We start from the raw sequence: 15,588 nt of genomic DNA on the forward strand, positions 1-15,588 counted from the left end.
AAAGATAAACAAAATTGGTAAACCTTTAGCCAGACTCAACAAGAAAAAGAGGGAGAGGACTCAAATCAATAAAATTAGAAATAAAAAAGAGAAGTTACAATGGACTTCACAGAAATACAAAGCATCATAAGAGACTACTACAGGTGACCCTATGCCAATAAAATGGATAACCTGGAAGAAACGGACAAATTCTTAGAAAAACACAACCTTCTGAGACTGAACCAGGAAGAAATAGAAAACATGAACAGACCAATCGCAAGTAATGAAATTGAAACTGTGATTAAAAATCTTCCAGCAAACAAAAGTCCAGGACCAGATGGCTTCACAGGTGAATTCTATCAAACATTTAGAGAAGAGTTAACACCCATCCTTCTCAAAGTCTTCCAAAAAACTGCAGAGGAAGGAACACTCCCAAACGCATTGTATGAGGCCACCATCACCCTGATACCAAAACCGGACAAAGATACTACAAAAACAGAAAATTACAGATCAATATCACTGATGAATATAGACATAAAAATCCTCAAGAGTACTAGCAAACAGAATCCAATAACGCATTAAAAGGATCATACACCATGAGCAAGTGGGATTTATCCCAGGGATGCAAGGGTTCTTCAATATACGCAAATCAATCAATGTGATACACCATATTAACAAATTGAAGACTAAAAACCATACGATCATCTCAATAGATGCAGAAAAAGCTTTTGACAAAATTCAACACCTATTTATGATAAAAACTCTCCAGAAACTGTGCATAGAGGGAACCTACCTCAACATAATAAAGGCCATATACGACAAACCCACAGCAAGTATCATTCTCAATGGTGAAAAACTGAAAGCATTTCCTCAAAGATCAGGAACAAGGATGCCCACTCTTGCCACTATTATTCAACATCATTTTGGAAGTCCTAGCCACAGCAATCAGAGAAGAAAAAGAAAGAAAAGGAATACAAATTGGAAAAGAAGAAGCAAAACTGTCACTGTTTCCAGATGACTTGATACTATACATAGATAATCCTAAAGATGCCATGAGAAAATTACTAGAGCTAATCAATGAATTTGGTAAAGCTGCAGGATACAAAATTAATGCACAGAAATCTCTTCCATTACTATATACTAACAACAAAAGATCAGAAAGACAAATTAAGGGAACAATCCCATTCACCACTGCAACAAAAAGTATAAAATACCTAGGAATAAACCTACCTAAGGAGGTAAAAGACCTGTACTCAGAAAAGTATTAGACACTGATGAAAGAAATCAAAGATGACACAAACAGATGAAGAGAAATACCATGTTCTTGGATTGGAAGAATCAATATTGTGAAAATGACTATACTACCCAAAGCAATCTACAGATTCACTGTAATCCCTATCAAATTACCAATGGCATTTTTTACAGAACTAGAACAAAAAATCTTAACATTTGTATGGAGACACAAAAGACCCCAAACAGACAAAGCAATCTCGAGGGAAAAACACGGAGCTGGAGGAATCAGACTCCCTGACTTCAGACTATATTACAAAGCTACAGTAATCAAGAGAATATGGTACTGGCACAAAAACAGAAATATAGATCAATGGAACAGGATAGAAAACCCAGAGATAAACCCACGCACCTATGGTCAACTAATCTATGACAAAGGAGGCAAGGATATACAATGGAGAAGACAGTCTCTTCAATAAGTGGTGCTGGGAAAACTGGACGGCTACACGTAGAAGAATGAAATTAGAACACTCCCTAACACCATATACAAAAATAAACTCAAAGTGGATTAAAGACCTAAATGTAAGACTGGACACTATAAAACTCTTAGAGGAAAACATAGGAAAAACACTCTTTGACATAAATCACAGTAAGATCTTTTTTGACCCACCTCCTAGAGTAATGGAAATAAAAATAAAAATAAACAAATGGGACCTAATGAAACTTTAAAGCTTTTGCACAGCAAAGGAAACTGTAAACAAGACGAAAAGACAGCCCTCAAAATGGGAGAAAATATCTTCAAACAAATCAACGGACAAAGGATTAATCTCCAAAATATATAAACAGCTCATGCAGCTCAATTAAAAAAACAAACAACCCAATCAAAAAATGGGCAGAAGACCTAAATAGACATTTCTCCAAAGAAGACATACAGATGGCCAAGAGGCACATGAAAAGCTGCTCAACATCACTAATTATTAGTGAAATGCACATCAAAACTACAATGAGGTATCACCTCATACTGGTTAGAATGGGCATCAGCAGAAAATCCACAAACAACAAATGCTGGAGAGGGTGTGGAGAAAAGGGAACCCTCTTGCACTGTTGCTGGGAATGTAAATTGATACAGCCACTATGGAGAACAGTATGGAGGGTCCTTAAAAAACTAAAAATAGGGCTTCCCTGGTGGCACAGTGGTTGAGAGTCCGCCTGCTGATGCAGGGGACATGGGTTCGTGCCCCGGTCCGGGAGGATCCCACATGCCGTGGAGCGGCTGGGCCTGTGAGCAATGGCCACTGAGCCTGTGCGTCCGGAGCCTGTGCTCCGCAACGGGAGAGGCCACAACGTGAGAGGCCCGCGTACGGCAAAAAAACAAACAAACAAACAAAAAAACTAAAAATAGAATTACCATATAACCCAGCAATCCCACTACTGGACATATGCCCAGAGAAAACCATAATTCAAAAAGACACATGTACCCCAATGTTCATTGCAGCACTATTTATAATAGCCAGGACATGGAAGCAACCTAAATGCCCATTGACAGATGAATGGATAAAGATGTGGTACATATATACAATGGAATATTACTCAGCCATAAAAAGGAATGAAATTGGGTCATTTATAGAGACATGGATGGACCTAGAGACTGTGAAGTAAGAGTGAAGTAAGTCAGAAAGAGAAAAACAAATATTGTATATTACCGCATATATGTGGAACCTAGGAAAATGGTACAGGTGAACCAGTTTGCAAGGCAGAAATAGAGACACAGATGTAGAGAACAAACATATGGATACCAAGGGGGGGAAAGCAGGGTGTGGCAGGTGTGATGAATTGGGAGATTGGGAATGACATGTATACACTGATGTGTATAAAATAGATAACTAATAAGAACCTGCTGTGTAAAAAAAATTAAAGTAAAAAAATATAAAACGTCATTCTTCTTGTGTAATTCTCTTGTTTTGAAAAATACAGTTATTTTCCCCAAGTTATTTACATTAATATGTAATAGAATTATTATTGCTGTTTTTCAATGAATAAAAATATTTTAAAATTTCTATTTTAATTTCTGACATAGTAAATTTTGAAAGGTATAACCACACAAACGTAAGCTCTATGGGGTCTTCAATTTTTAAGCATGTACAGAGGTCCTAAAACCAAAAGGTTAGAGAAGGACGTTAGTCTGACAGTGATCATTGTTATGAGGAAAATAGAGAGGGAGATAGTGACAGATGACTCTTTAGAGAGGATGGCAAAAGAAAGCTTCTTTGAGGAGGAGATACTTGAGCAGAAATCTGAACGAAATAAGAGAGTAAGAGAGAGCCTTGAAAAAATTTGGGGCAGAACAATCTAGGCATAAGGAATAAGAATGCAAAGGCCCTGAACTTGCTAGGTAAGTTCGAAGGCCACATGGAAACCGGTGTGGCCCTTGTCACAGCTCCTGTGCTGAGAGATGATACTGCACCCACTGCTGGTGCACAAGGGGGGTCCTTGGTGGCTTCCCTCATTGCCTACCCAGACCCTCCCTTCCCTACAATGTTACCCCTCTCCCCCCCACCAATCCCTTGTCCTTGCTTAGCCAGGAGGTGCTCTTCTCTGTAGGAAGCGGGGTGGAGTCTCACATTTAATTCTTCACCGACACTAGCTTTCCCTAGCACTCACTGGGCACTCCTGATTTCCCTAGAATAAATGGGGCTCTGGGGACACCAAAGATTGACAGTGCCAGTTCTCAACCCAGCCATGACTCTCTGGCGCCTCCATCAGCTGTCAGGTGGGTAGCAAGCAATTATTAATAAATGGTAAAAACAAAATGTGTTTGTAAATGATTTACTTGCTTTTATAATTTAAAGCATAAGAGCCCGAAGCTCAGAGAATTAAATCGCATCCCAGCTCTTTCACTAACCGTACACTAAACACTCAGCAACTGTCATGGTAATACTGTAAGCATTGTCATCAATAACACATCACGCCCTCTCACCTACATTTCAATACACTTCCTTGAGGAGATGGGATTATACAGAACATGCACCTAAGCCTGGGCCTGCCCCCTGGAGTGGGATGTGGTACATATTAACATCAAATGACATGTATGCTGGTTCTAATCTATAGTTCTGCTGGTGCTATTAAATCCTGATTTATCACTGATTTTTTCAGATTCAAATACTGACTACTCAGACCAGACAGATTTTTGCCTCGTTTTGTTTTAAATTCATGGCAATAAACAGATACAAAGTAAACACAAAAACAAAACAAAAACCCTTCAAACTCACCATCTTTTCTTTTTAATTTATTATAAGCTACTTACTATTAAATAGTTTTCTCATAAGCTTTGACATTGTCCTGAATTTCATTTTTTTGTGTGTCTGTCCAGAGCCAATACCTTTGGAATTGTCCCTGCTGTTGCTTGATTTCACGATACCTTTCCATGCCCTCCTAAAAGAACCATGTGGAATATCTTAAATGTTAAATTAAAGTGGATTTATTTTGAAGGTGATAATATGTTCGCTATCTTGATTATGTGGTAACGGCTTCACAGGCATATACATATCAAAACTTATCAAATTGTATACTTGAAATACGTGTAGTTTATTGCATGTCAATTATACCTCAATAAAGCTGTTTAAAAATAAAAGTGAGTTTAAGTTTTCTATTTAGATTTTTATACCTTGCCTAGAAATAATTGGATACCTTCAATGGGATATATGCCAGATGCCCTTCATTTGCCCTCCAAATCCCCAATCTGCCTTCTGTCCTGTCTCCAGCCTGGGAAGTTGACCTACTGGGGCCAAATCAAAGGGCTCCTGCACCTTCTGGTTCTGACTGGGTTCAGCCAATGGGGAGCCCAGACTGGGATTGGAAGGAGGGAAGAGGTGAGTGGCCCTGAGCTACCAGGCTGTCCGTATCCTGCAGGCCATCCCAAAGGTGGCCTTTTTTACAGGACTCTGTTTCTAGGTTCTGGTCACTCCTCTTTCCTTTCTTCCTCCTGGTCTAGGGGTAGTAACAGCTCCAGTGGGTTATACACTATGGCTTGTGTTTCCCCCACACATTCATACCTTTTCAAATAGTCCCTTTGCAAATAAACCCTCCCTAAATTATCCTAATTTGAATGTGCCATCTTTTCCCAGCTGGGATCCTGAATAATAAGGATGTTACAATACCCAAGCTGGGAAAGGGAAACATTGCTCTCTAAACATACACACGCACGCACAACCACATCCCTCACATAACAGAAGGATTCTGTCCACGGTTAAGGCTAGAAGTTTACTCAATAGAAAATTAATCCTGGGTTCAAAAAACTTCATAATATATACTAATTGGCAACAGCAGAGGATAAAGAAGGATAATATTTTATGGAGTTCAAAAGACCCAGTGGAAATAAATGTTATGTGCAAATTTCTTTAAATGGAAAGCTCATCCATCACATGCAGAGAATGATCTCCAATCACTCTAAAGCACTGCCAAGGGATGCTGTGTGATTCACTTTTCCGAGGCCACATGGGCACCACACCAGGTGGTCAGCTGAAGCCTGCCTCTATTATCTGCAATCACACAGGGTAGGGAACATTCTTTTCAGTTCCTGAGAATTTATTCGACAGGACATTTTCATGGCATTACTGGGGGAGGGGAAGCCAAAGTCTGGATGATGGCCAAAAACATGTTTTTGGTCTGTTCAAACACTGTTTGAAGTAAGGAAACTGTAGTGTGTAGAGAAGCAGTAAACAGGCAAATGAATGCAGAGCTGGTTGCAACCCAGCACTTGAGTTTAGCACAGAACTAGAGAGCCACACCATGCTTCATGTGAAAGGATGACAAGGCACCAAGAAGAATCAAAAGAAAAAATAAGCATCACTTTGGCAACCCAACAGCATTTACAACAATTTCATTCTAACACCCATCTTCAGTGTTTGGAGAGTAGGTGTTGAATGGAGAGGTTCTATAGATAATATATGAAAGTCCAAAGGGGCTACTCTCTTTCTTCCACATGTAGCTATCTCTTCTTCACTAAACCAAATCTTTGAAAAACAGCTTCTCCTAAGATTTTACTTGACTGTCAAGGATTCCCTCCACAAAGGCAAAGGGTCTACAAATTCAGTAAAGGACCTGGCTTGTCTCTGAGTTCTTTCTATGAGATAACTGATGAGAAATCCTTGTTTACATGGTTTGTTGCATGTAAAAATTTATTTGATCCTGTAAGTTATTCTGTCCCCTGTAGACCTGGAATATACTATCAGAGTGGTCTCATGAGCATAAAAGAAAAAAACCACTCTCCTGAAGGGGGGAGGAGGAAGACGGTTCCCACATCAGAACCTCTTTATTTCAGCCACACTTACAATAAACTCTCCCAGGGGCCAGGTGACCCACTGCTACATACGTGGCAGTGGATGCTATTTCTCTCCAAACCTCAATAGCGTTGAGATAACTTCCAGATGAACAGAGGAAGATTCTATCCTGTCAGTCTGACCTGTGCAAGATGAACTCATTGCAACCATGTATTTGTGCAATACCTCCTCCTGCAATACTTGAAAAGCCAGAAAAACAGGCAGCTCTACTATTCCACTTTATACACCAGAGAGCCTAGAGGGAAGCTTCATGACCAGAACACAATCACAGAACAGGCTGGTGGCTGGCCAGGAGTTCAGAACTGCCAGCCTGGGCCTGGGCCAGAACACTACAGGTTTTAACCATGGTCAAGTACCACTCAGGCCACCTTAGGGTTTATTCCTGGAGATGCCCCACAGAACAAATGGATAGTGGAGAATCTGCTCACTTCCCCCTAAGCCTTCTAAAAAGCCGTCAGCTGCCCATGCTGCTGAAGCCAAGAGCTACAGAACACACATTATGTGTGTTAGGGGCCTGGCTTTGCCATCTGGCCTGGTCCTTCAGAACTCAGGCTGCAGAACTGGCTGGTATCACTAGCAGTTTTAAAGGTCTATTTATTTTGGTGTTGATTAGCAAAGAGTGTAAATCTGACTAAACCACAAAGGGATGTTGTTTGTAAAAGGAATAAACAAGGCAAAAACTGTTTTACTGCCTTTCTCTGCTTAAGTTATAAATCCAACCAAAAGCCCAAAATGAGAAGGAAGGAAAATATGGAGGAAAAAGACTTTTTGGAAAAGTGATATGCTTAAGGGAACAAAAACAGAGTTACCAGACAGTAACAGCTTATGCGCAAAGTGATTCTTGGAATAATAAACCTCAAATGTCAATCAACCAAAAAATCCCATAAGTCAATGGGTCATATCCCACTCAACCCCAAACTTATGTCCTTATTTCCTCTTTTCCAGTTACTTGGGAAGTAAAAAGGTAAAGATCAGATTTTTTTCTTTTTTTTCAGTATCTTCAACACTTGCAGACTAAGGCCTCCAGCTGCCCCTTTCGTTTTGGGAAAATGCTCCTGGGCTCTGGCTAGGCTTAGGAAGGACACATGGCTTCAGCAAAACAGAAGACCCATCACAGCAAGTCATCCCCGGGGCTCTCTGCGTTAAAACCCTGATGTGTTTTAGCAGGTGGCCATCTTGCTTATCAGTATGGAGCTGATGCATCCTTTACATCTCCTCTTAAATGAGCACAGGAATAAAGACTAGCAAGTTCTTTATCTTTGGAGGCACCTATGGCCTCTGGACTACATGCTCCTCTTATCACTCACACCTTGGATGCCTTTGCCAGGAAGTCGTATGAACACTCCTAACGACTACATCTTTCCCCAAGACTCGCCCCTTTCTTCCAACTCTTGACTCCTCTTTGCCCCACTTCTAATCTTAGAGTCCAGGGAAAGGTAACCAGGGACAAGAGACACTGAGAGGCAAGCACTTGGAGGGCAGGCAGGATACTGAAGACAATGAGAAAAATCAGCAGGGAGGTGAGGGCAACCCCAGGCAGAACGGCTTCCTCTTTCACGCCACAGTATGCAATGCCCTGTTCTCCCTGCAGCCGTGGGTTTTCCCTGCTCACATTCTTCAAGCAAACTTGAAGCAAAAGTCAAAAATTACCCACAATGCTCCTGCACAGCCTCCTTCCTAGATTTCCTGTTCAAGGTTCTGCTTCAGGTGTGAGTGAAAAGGCGTGAAAGTGTCTTGTCCGTTTGTCAATGTGATTAAGAGAAATGTGGCGTGGGTCCCTTAAGAATGAAACCTTGGCGTCATCTTTCATTGCTTCTATCCTCTGCCAAGGTTTCAGAGCTCTGGTAGAGTGGCCCCCTCAGGTCCCAAGGTAAGAATGTTCCCAGGTGAGGACCAAAGTTACTTTACTCTTTTTTTTTTTCCCAGAAGGAAGTGTTTCTACTAAGGCCTACTAGTTTTGTTACCCCTTCACCTTTTTAATTTCTTAAAAAGGAAGCCAGGGCGCTAGAAATGACCTGTCAACCCTAAGCAGTTAAGACAGTGAGCTCTTTCAGGAAACGCACAGGTGTTAAAACACTTAGCACATTCATTCATTTACTTGCTCAACACCAGGTGCTTCTCCAGGTCAGAGACAAGTGAGGCAATGTCATGGAGAAGCCGGACCTGAGAACAGACAACCACGCTTAAAATGTGAACTAGGAGTGCAGAGGTGTAATGAACATTTTGCGCTGAATAAAGTCAATTTGTAAGAATAAGGAAATTCAGTATTTTCAAGTCTTTTGTTTGAACTAAAAGGGGTATACAAATTCTATTAGAACAGCTGAAGGATTTTTATTTATTCTCCCACTCTTATAAACATCTTTATTATATGTGTTTTTTAGTTTTTATTTTTTTGGTACCCCAGGTGGGACACGAAGTCACAATCCCTGGCTTAGGATGTGTGTGTTTTTTATGGAAATATATTTGATGTAAAACATTGTATAAATTTAAGGTGTAACACATGTTAATTTGATACATTTATACATTATGATAGGATTGCCATTGTAGTGATAATTAGCACTTCTATCATATTTTATAATTATCCTTTCTTTTACAGGTTGGAATCATTAAGTTCCAGTTTCCTAGCAAGTTCAATGGTTATAATACAATATTATTGTCTGTATTCACTATGCTGTACATTAGATCTCTAAGTCTTATTTGCTATGTGTTGCAAGTTGGTACTCTTACACAACTGTCCTAACTCTGTCCTAACAAAGACAACGTAGTACTGGCATAGGATAAACATAAGGATACAAATACAAATCACATATCTGAAAAGGGTTTAGTATCCAGAATATATAAAGTGTTGGCAAGGAGGTGGGGAAATTAGAACCCACATACATCGTTGATGGGAATGTAAAATGGTACAGCTGCTACGGAAACAGTTTGGCAGTCCCTCAAAAAGTTAAACATAGAGTTGCCATATGATCTAGCATTCTACTCCTAAGTATATACCCTAGAAAACAGAAAAATATATATATGTTCATACAAAACTTCTACATGGATGTTCACAGTGGCATTATTCGTAATAGACAAAAAGTGGAACAATCCAATGTCCATCAACTGATGAACGGATAAATAAAATGGTGGCATATTCACACAATGGGATATTATTCAGCCATGAAAAGGAATAATACATATTACAACATGGATGAAAGGACATCTATTGTATGAGTCCATTTTATATGAAATGTCCAAAATAGGCAAATCCATAGAGATAGAAAGTAGATCAGTGGCTGCCAGGAACTAAGGCAAGAGGAGAATGGGGAGGAATTGCTAATGGGTTTCATCTGGGGTGATGGAAATGTTCTGAAAGTAGACAGTGGTGATGGTTGCACCACCTTGTAGACATATGAAAAAACAATGACTTATATATTTAAAATGATTAATCTTATGGCATGTGAAATATAACTTAAAAATACATATATAGGGAAACAAGCATATCATATATTGCTGGTAAGAATGTAGATTGATACAACCTACTGAAGTACAATTTTGCAATATTTATCCAAATTACAAATGCCTCTACACTTAAACCCAGAAAATTCCTCTTCTAAGAATTTACCCTACAGATATATATTCAAACATGTGCAAAATGACATAGGTACAAGGTATTGACTTCAGCATTCTCTGATATATCAAAAGGCTGGAAACAACCTGCATGTTCATCATTATGTGACTAGTTAAATAAATTATGATATATCCATCTACCAAAATATTATACAGCCATAAAAACTAATGAGGATGCTCTTTATGTAACAATATGAAATTATTTCAAATGTTAAGTTTAAAAAACGAGGTACAAAACACTGTGAAGAGTATGCTATCATTCTGATCATTTTGGAATTTGTAGAAATAGGGAATCACTATGCTGTATACTAGGAACTAACGTAGTGTTATAGGTCAGTTATACTCCAACAAACAAACATACACAGAAATAGAGATCAGACTTGCGGTTAGCAGAGGTCGGGGGGGGGAGGATAGATTGGATGAAGGTGGTCAAAAGGTACAAACTTCCAGTTATAAGATAAATAAATACTAAGGAAGTAATGTACAACATGATAAATACAATTAACACTGCTGCATGTTATATATGAGAGTTGTTACAAGAGTGAACCCTAAGTGTTGTCATCACAGGAAAAATTTTTTTCTTTTCTTTTTTATGAGATGATGGATGTTCACTACACTTATCGTGGTAATCATTTCATGGTGCATGTTCATCAAGTCATTATGCTGTACACCTTAGACTTACACAGTGCTGTATGTCAAGTACATTTCATTGAAATAGAAAAAAAAAAAGAACCCCCCCAAAAAAGAGTATGCTACCATTCAAATCAAAGGAGAGGGAGGAATATCTACATATATATTTGCTTGTATATGCATGAAATACTTTTGGAAGGATGTATACAATTTACATAGTGTTGTCTCCAAAGATAGGTAACTGTATGCCTAAGGAACAGAATGTGTGTGTGTGTGTGTGTGTGTGTGTGCGCGCACACCTGTGTATAGGGAGAGATTTTGAAACTTTTGAGTTTTTAAGCCATGTGAATGGATTTCCTATTCAAAATGTAAATAAAATATAGATTTTATAAACTATTTTTAAAATAGTGAATGAATGAGTCATAATGCTGTGGGAAGAAAACTAACTTAAGTATATTGAGACCTGAATTTTAGTTCCTGGATTACCAGTAACTACTTAGCTCATCTGCTGATCAATCTCCCTCTCCCCTCCATCTAAGCTCTATGAGTTTTTCACCAAAGTATGCAAGTTTTAAAAGGTTCAAATGTGAGGATTCGGAACAATTAAATGTCTCAATATAAAAGGTTGAATTCACGTTCCTTTTTAAACAAGTTCCTAGCCGCGCAGCAAGCAGCTCCTGCAACTTGTAAGGCAGTGTTCGGCAAGAGTAATCTCTCTTTCTACCAGTAGATGGAGACAGTGGGTAGATAATGTGCTTTTGCCAAGTTAGAAACTTGCTCTAGTGGACACAGGAGCCATAGAGTCAAAAAAATTTACAGCTAGAAAGAGCCTTAGAGTTCAGCCCAACTCCCGTATTTTACAGACGTGGAAAATGATGCCCTTCGAAGTCAGAGTCTGAAGGCTGACATGGCAAAGACTGAAACCCACATCTCACAACTCTTAACTGGTCCTCTTCACTAAATACTCTTATAAGCTAAAAACCTAAAATTCAGCATTTATTGGGAATACAAAATTCAATCAGTCAAAACTTGTTTATCACTTTGCACTTTTCTAATCTAAAGTTAGATGATTAAGGAAGGTGGCACCTCTATTAAAGCATGATTGTTAGGTTCACAGATATGACTATTAAACAGTTCTTTCAAGTACCTAATTTTGAAATAGTCAACAAATTTCCTCATTTTATTGTCTAAAATTATGCACAACACATGACTCACTCTGAAATGAAACCTCTCTCCCCATTTTCACTTTACATTTAACATAAGGAATTCCTAACTTGAAATCTAATGGGTTAATTTTTTTCATCGAGATGTTTAGGAATGACCTATATGTCAAAAAATAAGAGAGATTAGTTAGTAAATCTGAAGCAGCTCTTGTGATGATGTTTTTAATAATTCTGAGTAGGCAATGTAGTGTAGTGGTTATAGAGCTACTGCCTGGTTCAAATCCTGATTCACAACTTACCAGCCCTGTGACCCTGGGCAAGTTTCTTAACCCCTTCCTCAGTTTCTTTGTTATCAGATAGGGATGATAATAGTAGTACCTACTTCATCGGGGTGCTGTAAGAGTTAAATTAACTAATACATGTAAAATGCTTAGAATGGTACCAGAATATAGTATCTGAGGCCAGTGAGGCTCCTTGGCTCTCCCAGAAATACTGACTCTTTTAAAAGAGGATGGTTGCTAACCAAAGATAATTTCTAATTGAGTCTCTTGAACTCAAACAGAACAGGGGAGAAAAGCCAAGCAAAATGTCTGGGGAGGCTAGCTTGCTACACTGATTGGCCTCTAAACACTTTTGGATAAGCAGCCTCTACCTTCACTTCTTAACCTCAGGGTACTCTAAATACTCATTTTTTTGTTTTGTTTTGTTTCTTCCCAAGATGGAATGTTGGTGACTAATCAGGGAGGATGTTCAGAGGCAAAAGCAGTCTGAACAAGTTTTTTAAGTGTGGTATTTGCATTCCTGTTCAAGACTGTTGGAAGGGAGGAAGTTGGAGAAATGAATGGCCCTCCCATTCTTCTGCAATTTGAGTTCAGTTCCCTTACTTCAGATCAAATGCAGAACCATTTGGGCAGACCCTGTCTTCCCTCCTTTCCCTTCTTTATTCAGATGCTCTTGTACTCCTACAAAGTGTCCAGTGTGACATTTGCATCAGAGCAGAGATTCCTGATTCCACGTAGCAGCCAGTTAGAATTGCGGAAAGTACTTAGGGCTGATGGTGAAGGGAACCATCCTTTACCTCCACTGCAAACCTTGACTTACTTTTCAGTCCGTAGTAAAACTCTATCATTTCTGTTTCTAAAAGTCTTCAGACCACTGTGCAAATCTTTATTGCAAGTGAACCCTCCCTTCCCTTGATCTCAGGACAACATGAGGCTAGGGTAGATCTGAAATGCTACATGAACACAGATTTGGGAGGGCAAGGTTCAGGCACATCCCTGTGCCTTTCACAGTAAGGGCCCAAAGTATGGCTGTTGAACAAACAGTGCATACAAACTACCTGTTTATTGTATATTTAACATGGTCATAATCACAAAATGTCAATCTTATTCAGATTAAGAAAAAAGAAGAGTCCAATTTTAGAGGCCTGAGATGACTAGTGGATGCAGGAAAGGCACAAAACCCAGTTTTACCACTTTCCAGCTGTGCGATACTGCCAACTAAAAACTGGCACTTGTCATCTGACTCTACAAGGACTAAGTCACTGGCCACTACAGCCATTGACCTTCAACCCCCCTCCGAGAGGAGTTCAGGGTGGAGATCAGGAGCAAGGCGCTCTGTGCTCTAGGAAAAACTGGCAGGACAGGCCTTCAGATAGTTAGATATTTTCAGGAGAAGGTTTTATCAGCCCAATTCTTGCACCTCCTCATATCTAGAAAAGCACTAAAATCATTAACAGTGATATCTGCTCCTCGTGACTAGCAGCAAGCCTCCGCCAAAACGTGTACTTGACTGCACACACCCCCTTCACTAAAATCATATGTAACACTGACCTTTCCCCCCCACCTCTTTGGAGCAGTTTCTCAGAGCTATCTGAAATGCTGTCTCCCAGGCTATAGCCCTCATCTTGCTCCAAATAAAATTTCATTCACAACTCTTACATTGTGCACTTTTTTCAATTAATAATTCTTAACATGTCATTGAACCTCTACAGGTTTACTGCCTAATGTGTAAAAGGGGATTAAAAATAACAGCTACCTCACAGGCTGTTTCAAGAATTAACTTTAAAAACAGTAAAGCACTATGCAAATGTTCTTGATATTCTTCGTTATCTAATGTATGCATGCTCTCTACAAATATACTTTACTCTGTTAACTACAGAGAAGTTTTAAAAGAGATAATGAAGATGCTCAGAGGCGTTCAATACAGGTTACATCTGAAGGGAAAGTCAGCAGCCCAAGAAAAATCAACTTGGTTTTCACTCCAGGGCTGCTGAGAACTTGGAAAAATAAATCTTTGGTCGGGCAGTCCTAACCTATGACCGCTGGGTTTACAGAAACCAAATGCGCACCCACTGCGAGCTCTCCTTCGTTTTAACGCTCCTCCCCACCCAGCTTTCCTGGCTCCCCATCTCTCTCCGCTTCACTCCTGGGTGCCCCGCCTGCTCGCTCTCCATCCTCCCACTTCAAGACCGCTCGGCAAAGTCCATTCGGACCTTCAGCCTACTGACTCGCAGTGCCCCGCATCTGGCATTGCCCAGAAACCCCTTCACCCCGACCTTTTGAAAACGTTAAGACAGAAACACCACCCGGAGAGGTGGGGCACCGGGGGAAGAGCGGCGCCCTGGAGCCGGGCATGCGCAGAGGCCGCCGCGGGCTGCGGGCCTGAGCGAAGCAAGGACAGCGCTGCTAGGGCCAGAAGTCTCTTTGGGACCCGGTTCGGGGAACCGATCCCGGCTGGCCGGCACCCGCCCAGGGCTCGGGGCCCACTTCTAAGAGGCTCGCGGGCCGGCCGCGGGCCGCCGGGGGCGCTGCGTACCTGGTAGCGGCCGGTGAGCAGCTGGCTCCGCGACGGCGTGCACAGCGGCTGCGTGTAGTAGTTGTCTAGCAGCACCCCGGCGGCCGCCAGCGCGTCCAGGTGCGGTGTGTGGATTTCCGAGCCGTGGAAGCCCACGTCGTTCCAGCCCAGGTCGTCCGCCAGCACGAAGACGAGGTGGGGCGGCCGGCCAGCCCCGGCGTCTGAGCCCGGCGGCGGCGGCAGCAGCAGCAGCAGCAGCAGCGGAAGGACGGCGAGGAGGAGCGGCCTCCGCGGCCCGGGGCCTCGGGGCAGGCTCGCCGCGCTGCGCGGGCCCATCCTGCGCCGCCCACGGTGCCCGCGCCTGTGGCGCCCCCGGGCCCCGGGCACTGCTTATAGAATCAGGAACTGGGCGGCCGGGGCCTGCCCCGCCCCGGCACGGGATTGCACCCCTAGCAGGCCGCAGGCAGGAGAGGCCCGGCGCCAGAGCCTCCGCCGCCTCTGACCCGGGCCGGGGCCGGTGTGGTGGGGGAGGAGTCAGAGAAGAACTCGGGCAGCCCTTGCTGCAGTGCTCCGTTGATGCTTGATAGGAGCTAAGATCTCTTATCTTTCCACCGAAGAGCTTTGCCTCGCGGCATCGTAAAAGAGGAGCAGATTTGTTCTTTGTACTCACTCTTCACAGCTTACAAAGCATATTTCACAGCCCTCACTCCTTAAATCTCGGAGCAACCCTGGCAGCTAGGAATCACAATTATTGCCTTTTTTCTTTTCTTTTTTTTTTTCCAGAATAAACAAGCTTGTAGTTGGTGGAGCCTAACCCAAACCCATTTCCGACTCCAAATCTT

General features: G+C 41.5%; 1 protein-coding gene across 1 annotated transcript in view; it reads right to left on the bottom strand.

Moving 5' to 3' along the window:
* The window catches only part of ARSB (arylsulfatase B), a 175,247-nt gene extending 159,982 nt beyond the window's left edge, over window positions 1–15,265 (bottom strand). The window contains exon 1 of the mRNA XM_022594098.3: window positions 14,768–15,265. Within this exon, the coding sequence (XP_022449806.2) occupies window positions 14,768–15,082 (315 nt within the window). The 5' untranslated portion in view covers window positions 15,083–15,265. The remainder of the gene's footprint in view (window positions 1–14,767) is intronic.
* Window positions 15,266–15,588: the final 323 nt, after the last annotated feature.

This window comes from Delphinapterus leucas, chromosome 3, assembly GCF_059928025.1.
Source record: "Delphinapterus leucas isolate spDelLeu-1000000601 "Yukka" chromosome 3, BTC_Dleu_Yukka2, whole genome shotgun sequence".
Lineage (NCBI taxonomy): Eukaryota > Metazoa > Chordata > Mammalia > Artiodactyla > Monodontidae > Delphinapterus > Delphinapterus leucas.